Below are 10676 nucleotides of genomic sequence, written 5' to 3'. Positions count from 1 at the left end.
ACTGCTACCTATACTAAGCTTTCTACTAAAACAGAACTCTACGCTTCTAACTCTATAATTAGGCGATTGCTAAAAAAGGAAGGCTTCTAGCGATATATTACTTACCTAAAGCCATAGCTTACCTAAAGGCAGCGCTAAGAGTAACTCGTATTCGCCTACTAGGTAAGCTTATAAATAATTAAAGACTGGTTTAAGATTATATAGATAGACGAATCTATAATACACTGTAGTAGCTACTAGTGTATCTTTATAACTTAACGGCCTTACGAACGATTTTACCCCTACTGCCTTTAGCTAAGACTCCGCAATATACCTTATATAATAATTTAGGCTTGCTTTACGGGTATTAAGAAATAGCCTCTAGTCTTTTAGAATAAGTAGGAATAGGGTAATATTATGGCTTAAGGCTTCTAAGATTATATTTATATAAGCCTAAAGAACTTCTATAAATACTATAATAGGGAGTATTATATATATATTAACGCCCTCCAGTTATTTAATCCTACCCTATCTATTATATAAATAGACGGCGCACCCGCACACAAAGCTTGATCTACTATAGCTAGATTTACGGCTAACTAAATCTAACTACTTAATTAGCCTCTAAATAGCCCTAATCTTAACCTAATTAAAGCTCTTTAGAAGATAATAAAGGAATAAATTACCTAGCGTCGCAATAAGCCTTGTACGGAGAAGCAGATGCAATAGGTAATTTAGGAGGAGTAGGATAAGATTACGGAAGAAGATCTATACCAACTCGTCGTATCTATAAGGCAACGCGTACGCGACGTAATTGCAGCCAAAGGGGGCATAACTAAGTGGTAGATTTAGGTGAGCACTCAAAAGAAGGAATTAAACACTCGTTTGGCAATTTAACGATCGCTTAATTGCTCCTCCATAGAAATCAGTATATAGGCAAAAACCCTTACAATCGCTTGATTTGAAAAGCTTTATTTAATATTAATATGGGCGTCTCTAAGCGTGCTGATCCGTCGGAGACTAACCCCATTTTACCTAGTAAAATAGACGGCGTTCTCCGAATGATCAGCAGCGCTAATAAGGCACTTACAGCGAGATGCGCCAGGGTGGTGTACTTGGGGGCAGTTGCTGCGCGACCTTGTGCGGGGTTTGGGCGCGTTATTAGCAGGGGTGGCCCTAACCTCGTATTAACCTGGGGCTTTTAACTTGCGCTCCGCCTTGAAACGCCAAGAGAACCTGTGGGGGCTGGGTGCGGCATATGCATCCACGTTAAGCATCATTGCTGCCTAAATACGAATCCTTTCCATTAACTTCTATATATCTTGCTTTGTCCCCTGCATTTATTTTGTTTAGAATTTAAACGATCCAAATCTATTTGAAGTCCAAACTTTTATCTACTCCCTTAATTCGTTTAGAATGCCTGGCCGATCCGAGAACACCCCTTTCCTCGCCGACAACGATCACAGCGATAACTATGACGAAACAGAGAGCCATGTCACCAAGACTTCGCCAGCGAATGCTCACTTCAAACGCCCAATTAAGATTTTGACAATCTTCATCTCGCTCTTTTCTATCTCGATATTCGGCCTCCTCATTGCATCCTATGTTCTGATTCAAGTGGGACCATTTCAATACACTTACAGCTCACCAGATAGGGTGCGAGACCTGGCAATATGCGTAAGAGCTCCTATTCCCTCGCTCCTCCTTGAAAGCGGCCCCCTCGCGCACAATCACTAACTCCAGTTCCCCTCTAGTTATTTGTAAACTTCATCCTCTCAGCACCAACGATCTTCCTCCAAATCCCAATAACCATCAATCTCGCCGTCCATATTGCAATGTCAATCGTGATCTTCGTCTTCTCTGGAGAAATTTTCTGGAATGGCTGGCCAGGCACGAATTTTTGTCGGAGATGGAACAATTATCCAGATTACAAACCTCTGCCGGAGACATTGGAGTGCAGACAGGCGAGAGATGTTGTGAGGATCATGATGGGTATTAGTGCTGGCTTTGGGATCATCATTGGGCAAGCTTTCTCCAGACCCTTCCCAAACATCACCATCCGTCGGAGAAAGAATTATGTGCTAATATTTATGATACAGACTTCAGCTCTTGACCATGTTATTACTTCGACTCATCGCCATCACAAGAACCAGGTTCTGGGAGGGAAAGAAATACGGGAATTTTGAGGGTTCTGGATGGCAGCCAACTGGGTTTACGGTGCAATTTACTTTGGGTGTTTTGAAGCAGGAGACACCAGGCGCAGGTGTTAGCAAGAAGGCTAAAGCAGTCGATACATCGTCAGGCGGTGAGGAGGGCCGATTGATTGAGACTTGAGTTGATCTTCTTTGAGAAGCAAGTGGAGGTGCGGTGCACGAAATGCCGCTTTGCCCAAAACTTGCCATGGAGGTATCGGTAGTATTGTCTCTAAATGGACAATCTCGGAATTGGATTAATAGAATCTCGGTGGCATGAGGAGTAGTACCCATGAGGAGTCTCGTTATTCCATTTTAAGCAGTTCATTCTTTCCTATTAAAGCAACAAATATAGTTTATCCTAGCTTTTTTGTCCATGCTGGCTTGGTAGTACCTTGTGGATCATACGCAAAGCTGTAGTACTGTACAGACAAGCGACGACCAGATTTGTGAACGCAATGGTAGGAATGTAAAACTTACGTCCAATCCTGGTTTCCACCTGTATTGGAGCGGGAAGATCGGACATTGCTGCGGCCGCGTTTGCTCTTGCGCCGGCGCGAGCTATCAAGGCTTGCAGTAAACTTCAGTCGCTTATTGTTTTAAAGGCGGCGGCGGCAGTGGTCGCCGCTGTTGTCGTCGCTGCCGTAGTCACTACTGATATTGTTGGTATTGACTGCCCGGCTGATCGTCGGTCAGCCGAAAAATCACGTGTTCAGCCAGCCACCTGGGTCAGATTCGAGGATCCACAGCGCCACCAGCGCTAGGCTATGGAGAGACGCGTATCAAGGGCCGCCCGCTGATCGAGCCGCTGATCGAGCCGCTGATCGACGCCGACCGTAGGGTAATTAGGGCCATTAGGGCCCCAAGTATATATAAAAAAGTCCTCCCTACCTAATCCTTAATCGCGGTAGCACGTCTGCTATTATACCTACTATAAGATGGCGCTGACTAACCGCGTAGAGATTAATATTGCTAATAATGCCGAATTACGCGCTAACGCGCAGTATGTTCTCGCCCTTACGCGTGCCGCAAGGCCTAAGAATATATTTTTAACGTACGATCTAAAGCGGAAGGAGTTTAAGGTAATACCCCCCCTTTTTAAAAGTATCGCGGCCCGCGATTAACGCGTTATTTAGCTTAAGGCCTTGTATAAATGGAAGTAGTACTATAACAGCGATACTATTATAGAGGATAAGCTACTTCTCTTCCTTATTAAGGAGGTTGTAAGCTAGCCCTTAAAAGGGAAGAGCCGTAAAGCTAATATTAACGTACCTTAAGAGGAGACGCAACTCTTATAGCGGTTAGTTTACGGCTATATTACTGCTCTAATGGACCTCTATTAAATGTAAAAAGCTATAAAAATAAACAGCCACCTATTTCTGCGGGAGGATAGCGTTAGGGAGTACCTAAAGACGCTATAGCGAAGGGATATATAGCGTAAAAAAGAGCAGTTCGCTAATAAGGGCAGAGATACCCTCCTTAATAGCTATACTAAGAATAAGTTTTAGAGTATCTACTATAAGCTCTAGGCTAGGGGCGCCACCTTATCCCTAGAGTGCTACTTCCGCACGCTTATTAATATCCTACTAGGCTACTATATACTTACCTACAGCGGTAATAAATATTCCGTCGAGATCTTAGATCTATTTACCTTTAAGTTTAAAAGTAAAGGCCCTACGCACTATATGCCCTTAATATTTACTATATATATAGGTAAGTAAAACTAGTATAGCCGCCTTAAGACTATTAGGGCCCTACGGAATAGAAAGCTGCTTATTTATATACTTAGCGGGCTAGCTTTCTATCTCCTATACTACTAGGGTTTTAGTACAGAGCTATTTCCGGACTTTAGTAAGCGCTTAGTATAGTATAATATACGCCTAATTAAGAGCGGTAGGGACTATAAGGTAACCCTCTTATATAGCTTATAGCGAGATTAGGTTATAAAGGCCTTTTAGTATATCGGCGTTTTCTTAGAGAAGAAGACGTATATTAGGTAGAGCGCCGGCGCTAAAATAGCAGAGTTAAAGGGGGTTAGTAAGGATTAGATTTAGCGCGCTAAGAGGTAAAACTAAGAGTAAATAGTAGGCTGTTACTTAAACTTTCTCTTATAAGAGTTTATAAGGTTAATAGTAGAATACCCCTTATAGATAGGCTGCTTTAAAATCCGCTATATAGGTATTACGCTGCCTAATATACTGCTATTAATAATATATCCCAAAATAAATAAATAAAAGGGCCGTTTTAGCCCGTAGCTATACTAGATTAATAACCTTATTACTATAGGGGTTACAACCCTTCTATTTTACCTCTGTAAGGTTATTCTATAGGACTTAGTAACCCTTTATAAAATATTCCTAAGCTATCTAGTATAGAGCTACTCTATTTTTTAGCATAAGGTATATAAGGCCTTTACGTAAAATCTAAAGCCCTACTTATAGGAAGAGGAGGGGAGCCTAAATTAGCTGTTAATTCTTTATTAAGCTATGCTACTCCTTACTAACTAATTAAAGGCTTTATGCGCTAAATATAAGTAAATAACTAGTAAGGTTAAGGGCTTATTAGACTATTTAGATAAGTCCTAGTAGGCCTAATTATTATAACTTTAATTACTAATATCTAGAGGCCTTATATTTTAATTAGAAGCCCCTTTAGCTATAACTGCGGCTATAGCTGCGATATAGCCTTAGGGCCAGTTTACTAACCCCCCGCGTCCGCCTATAGAAGCAGCCCCTTTAGCTCTATTTATTATAGGATTTAGCAGATATATATCTGCCTAGGTAAGCGCTATAGGCTCTCCTTCCTATATAGCTTCACTACCACTACCGCCGCTGCCGCTACTATAGCTGTAGCTATAGCCGTAGCCGTAGCTATAGCTAGAGCCGTAGTCCTAGTTAGAGCCCGAGTTTAGGTCTCCACCTATATATTATATAAGCTACGCGGTAAACTCTATATAGGCCCTTTAGTATAAGTAGACTAAAGGGCTAAAAGGTAATCCTTTTATAGTAGCGCTAGATTCTAAATAGGGTAGTAAATAGCGAGCCAGCCAGTAAAAGGAGGTTTAATAGTACTCCCTATAGTTTAAGGTTATTAAGGAGATTAAGTGAGTTGCGTAGGTCTAGAAGGTTAGTAAGGAAGCGGCTATATAGGAGGTTAATCTACGGCAAAAGCAAATGTAGTACTCGCTAGATTAGCTTTATAATTAGCTTTAAGTAAGTAAAAAAGCTTTAAAAAAGTTATATATATAACTTCTAATAAGATACTAAGAGGTTTTCTATTAAACCCTTTATTTATAGCCCCCTAGGGGCTTATTTTAGTGCCGTATAAGTTTAATAGGGTGCTTTAGGGTGCTTATATAATAGCAGCACGTAACTTAAAACGCGAATATCTTTATTAACCCACGGCCGATTCTTACCATTTTAGTATAAGTAAAAAGCTCTTAGCAGGCTCTACGCATAGCGCTTAATAGGTATTAAGAGAGCAGTATTACTAGTAATTAAAAATTGACTATAAATATAGGGTAATATTTATAGTCGCTAAACGCACGGGCCTCCTTACCTACGTAATCGTGACTTAGCTACTAATTTAGCTATATAAATATAACTATAGATATACTATTAGTATTAACTACCTAGCTAATTATTGGTTGGCCAAAAAATTATATATTTAGCTAGCCACCTAGGTTAGATTTAAGGATCTCGATAGCGCTACTAGCGCTAAGCTATAGAGAGACGCGTATTAAGGGCCGCCCGCTAATTAAGCCGCTAATTAACGCCAACTATAGGGTAATTAGGGCTGTTAGGGCCCTAAGTATATATAAAAAAGTTCCTTTCTACCTAATCCTTAATTGTAGTAGCACGTCTGCTATTATACCTACTATATAAGATAGCGCTAACTAACCGTGTAGAGATTAATATCGCTAATAATGCCGAATTACGCGCTAACATGTAGTATGTCCTTGCCCTTACGCATGCTATAAGGCCTAAGAATATATCTTTAATATATAATCTAAAGTAGAAGGAGTTTAAGGTAATACCTCCCCCTTTTAAAAGCATTACGGCCTATAACTAACGCGTTATTTAGCTTTAGGCCTTTTATAAATGGAAGCAGTACTATAATAGCGATACTATTATAGAAGATAAGCTACTTCTTTTCCTTATTAAAGAGGTTATAAGCCAGCCCTTAAAAGGGAAGAGCTGTAAAGCTAATATTAACGTACCCTAAAAGGAGACGCGACTTTTATAATAGTTAGTTTATAGCTATATTACCGCTTTAACGGACCTTTATTAAATATAGAAAGCTATAAAAATAAACAGCTACCTATCTCTGCGGGAGGATAGTATTAGGGAGTACTTAAAGACGCTATAATAGAGGGATATATAGTGTAAGAAAGAGCAGTTTGCTAATAAGAGTAAAGATACTCTCCTTAACGGCTATACTGAGGACAAGTTTTAGAGCGTTTACCGTAAGCTTTAAGCTAGGGGCGCTGCCTTATCCTTAAAGTGCTACTTTTATATACTTGTTAATATCCTACTAGGCTACTATATACTTACCCACGGCGGTAATAAACGCTCCACTAAGATCTTAGATCTATTTACCTTTAAGTTTAAAAGTAAAGGCCTTACGCGCTATATGCCCTTAATAATCACCATACGCGTATGTAAGTAGAACTAGTATAGCCGCTTTAAAACTATTAGGGCCCTATAGAATAGAAAGCTGCTTATTTATATACTTAACGGGCTAGCTTTCTATTTTTTATACTATTAGGATTTTAGTACGGAGCTGTTTTTAAACTTTAGTAGGCGTTTAGTATAGTATAATATACGCCTAATTAGGAGCGGCAGGGACCGCGAGGTAGCCCTCTTATATAACTTATAGCGAGATTAGGTTATAAAGGCCTTTTAGTANATTAGCGTCTTCTTAAAGAAAAAGACGTATATTAGGCGGAGCGCTAGCGCTAAGATAGTAGAACTAAAGGGGGTTAGTAAGGACTAGATTTAGTACACTAGGAGGTAAAACTAAGAGTAGATAGTAGGCTATTACTTAAACTTTCTCCTATAGGAGTTTATAATGTTAATAGTATAATACCCCTTATAGATCGGCTGCTTTAAAATCTACTATATAGGTATTATACCGCCTAATATACTGCTATTAATAATATAGCCCAAACTAGACAAATAGAAGGGCCGTTTTAACCTATAGCTATACTAAATTAACGACCTTACCGCTATAGGGGTTATAAACCTTCTCTCTTACCTCTGCGAGGTTATTCTATAGGACTTAGTAACCCTCTATAAGATATTTCTAAGCTATCTAATATAGAGCCACCCTATTTTTTAGTATAAGGCGTATAAAGCCTTCGCGTAGGATCTAGAGCCCTACCTATAGGAAGAGAAGGGGAGCCTAAATTAGCTATTAATCCTCTATTAAGCTATATTACTTCTTACTAACTAACTAAAGGCTTTACGCGCCGAATATAAGAATATAGCTAGCGAGGTTAAGGGCTTATTAAACTATCTAGATAAGTCCTAGCAGGCCTAATTTTTATAGCTTTAATTACTAATATTTAAAGGCCTTATATTTTAACTAAAAGCCCCTTTAGTTATAGCTGCGGCTATAGCTGCGGTATAGCCTTAAGGCTAGCCTACTAACCCCTACGATCCGCCTATAGAAGCGGCCCTTTTAGCTCTATTTATTATAGGATTTAGCAGATATATATCCGCCTAGGTAAACGCTATAGGCTCTCCTTCTCGTATAGCTTTACTACTACTACCGCCGCCGCCGCTACTATAGCCGTAGCTATAGCCACAGCTGTAGCTGTAGCTAGAGCTATAGTCCTAGCTAGAGTCTAGGTCTAGGTCTCCACTTATATACTATATAAGCCGCGCGGTAAACTCTATATAGGCCCTTTAACATAAGTAGACTAAAGGGCTAGGAGGTAATCCTTCTATAGTAGCGCTAGATTCTAAATAGGGCAGTAGATAGCGGGCTAGCCGGTAAAAAAAATGGTTAATAGTACTCCCTACGGCTTAAGGTTATTAAGGAGATTAAGCGGGTTATATAGGTCTAAAAGGTTAGCGAGGAAGCGGCTATATAGTAGGTTAATCTACGGTAGGAGTAAATATAGTATTTACTAAATTAGCTTTATAAACGGCTTTAAGTAGGTAAAAAAGCTTTAAAATAATTATATCTATAACTTTTAAGAAAATACTAAGAGGTCTTCTATTAAAACCTTTATCTATAGCCCCCTAGGGGCTTATTTTAGTGCCGTATAAGTTTAATAGGGTGCTTTAGGGTGCTTATATAATGGCGGTGCATAACTTAAAACGCGAATATCTTTATTAACCTACGGCCGATTGTTACCATTCTAGTACGAGTAGAAAGCTATTAGTAGGCTCTACGTATAGCGCTTAACGAGTATTAAGAGAGTAGTATCGCTAGCGATTAAAAATCGACTGTAGATATGGGGTAATATCCACAGTCGCTAAACGTACGGGCCTCCTCACCCACGTAATTGTAACTTAGCCGCTGATTTAGCCATACAAATGTAACTATGGATATACTATTATTATAATATTTAAGAGAGTATTAGTGCCGTATATTAGACTATTAGCGAAGTAATTAGACCGTATATCTCTGCTAGTCTTTAAATTTATACTATAGCGTTTATGTGTCTAGTATCTAGCATTGGCGTTTGGTTAGTAAAACGTACGGATTTTATTATCTTATCGTTGCTACTTATTCCGGCTAGTAAATTATCTAAAATTGCTTAGACGGCGTTAAAGCGAATTTGTAACGGGTTAGAACTTACCTTAATTTCCTACTCCTTTGGCTATTTTAGAGTTTATAGTATACCCTAGGCCTACTAAAGGATTCTATTTACTAAGACTCTCTATAGATAATATGCCTAAACCCTTAGTCTGGTTATCTGCTTATATACTATCTAAATTGCCGCCTAAGTTACTCTTGCGGCTATCTGGTTATATACTGGTATCCTCTTTCTATTAAGGCCGATCGTTTTTATAGTCTATATCGGTATTAGCTTTAGCTTAGTCGTTCTTAATAATAACTATATTCGCTACCTAATATTAGATATAATATGCCTAGCGACTTTGCTAACTAGAGCTATATAATTACCTTAACTTCTACCTTTAGCGGCTATAAGCTAATTTAAGCTCTTATTACTCCTCTTAACGTATATAGCTTTAGGAGACTCGCTATTCTTAGGTCTAAGGCTCTCCCGTTCATTCTAAGGGTGGATATAGTTATTGCCGAAATTACTATCTAGTATTAGAAGTTTAGTATTATCGAGGATAGTTTAGCATTTAAGGATTTCCTTAAAGGGAGGTAGCTCCTTATCGCTACTCTTATTTTTATTACCTACTAATTATTAGATAAGATTATCGCGTATTAAAGGGAATGCGTATACCTAATTTAAGAGGTTTAGTATAACTACTGGCTTTAATGCCTGCCTTGTCTTTAGTTTACAAATCCGGATCGGGCTTGCTCTAACTTACCGTCCTTAATAACTATTGGATTTGCTACTAGCCGTTAGATATATATATTTACGGCTACTAGATAAGGGGAGTAATAGGAGGGCTGGCTTGGGATAATTACTTTAACTGCTACCTTGGGCGCCTTAATGACGATTTAGATTCATATTGGTGGGCTTATTTTTATTATTACCTTTAGTATCTATAGGCGCTTTATTAAACTAAACTTTTAGTTAAAGACATTATATATTATTGTAAGGGATTTTTTATCCCTTCTTAGGTGCACGCCTAGGAGCTCTTAGGGGTTGTCTAGGCTACTTAGCCAAAGGCTAGCCCTTGGCACCTCCTTATACTGCAGTTTGCTTATTTTCTGCAAATTCGCTTAATAAGAGCCGCATATATTAAAATATCGTCTTTGTATACAAAACCACATATAAATTAAATAGAAGGCTTGGCTGGCTCGTGCACGCGACCGGCTCGTGCACGGTTTTCCTTACTAAATCTACCCAAATATACGTTTTTATACTACCTATAACCGAATAACCTTTTAATAGAATTCTTTAAAAGTTAAAATATAGCTTATTAAATATTAAAATTATTGTTTTATAATACAAATGGAATAAAAGATTTGATTAGCTTATATACACAACTAGTTTATTTATAGTACTAAAATACACCAAAATATAGCATTTTTTTAAATACTTATAACTAAATAACTGTAATAGCTATTAATATAAAAATTAAAGTATAGTTTATTATATAGTAATTTAAGCTTTCTATAATATAAAAATATACTATATTATTGTATAAACTAAAAAACCCTATTTTTATATATAGTTGAAAATTGAAAATATTGTATTATATATAATAATAGGTTATATAATATTTTTAATTACTAATTTTAGTTATAGTAAAATACATTATAAGTTTAAACTATAATATTTAAAAACTTATTTATAATATAAATATATAATTTTAAATTTTATTAAATATTAATATGATTTAAAAATAT

General features: G+C 37.8%; 1 protein-coding gene across 1 annotated transcript; it reads left to right on the top strand.

The window, feature by feature from the left end:
• The first annotated feature begins 1214 nt into the window (after nucleotides 1-1214).
• Nucleotides 1215-2603, top strand: K441DRAFT_662504 (uncharacterized protein). Its single transcript, XM_067649052.1, has 3 exons — nucleotides 1215-1656; nucleotides 1734-2002; nucleotides 2079-2603. Exons 1-3 carry the CDS (start codon nucleotides 1396-1398, stop codon nucleotides 2311-2313), a joined length of 765 nt encoding a protein of 254 aa, XP_067502351.1. The 5' UTR covers nucleotides 1215-1395; the 3' UTR covers nucleotides 2314-2603.
• Nucleotides 2604-10676: the final 8073 nt, after the last annotated feature.

The sequence above is a fragment of the Cenococcum geophilum genome (assembly GCF_001692895.1).
Source record: "Cenococcum geophilum 1.58 unplaced genomic scaffold K441scaffold_30, whole genome shotgun sequence".
Lineage (NCBI taxonomy): Eukaryota > Fungi > Ascomycota > Dothideomycetes > Gloniales > Gloniaceae > Cenococcum > Cenococcum geophilum.
Note: the sequence above shows the minus strand (reverse complement) of the source record. Positions and strands in the feature narration are given on the sequence as shown.

Coding starts and splice junctions, on each gene's coding strand:
- K441DRAFT_662504 (XM_067649052.1), top strand. CDS start 1,396: ATGCCTGGCCGATCCGAGAACACCCCTTTCCTCGCCGACAACGATCAC. Junction 1,657..1,733: donor TGCGAGACCTGGCAATATGC/GTAAGAGCTCCT, acceptor GTTCCCCTCTAG/TTATTTGTAAACTTCATCCT. Junction 2,003..2,078: donor GGCTTTGGGATCATCATTGG/GCAAGCTTTCTC, acceptor TTTATGATACAG/ACTTCAGCTCTTGACCATGT.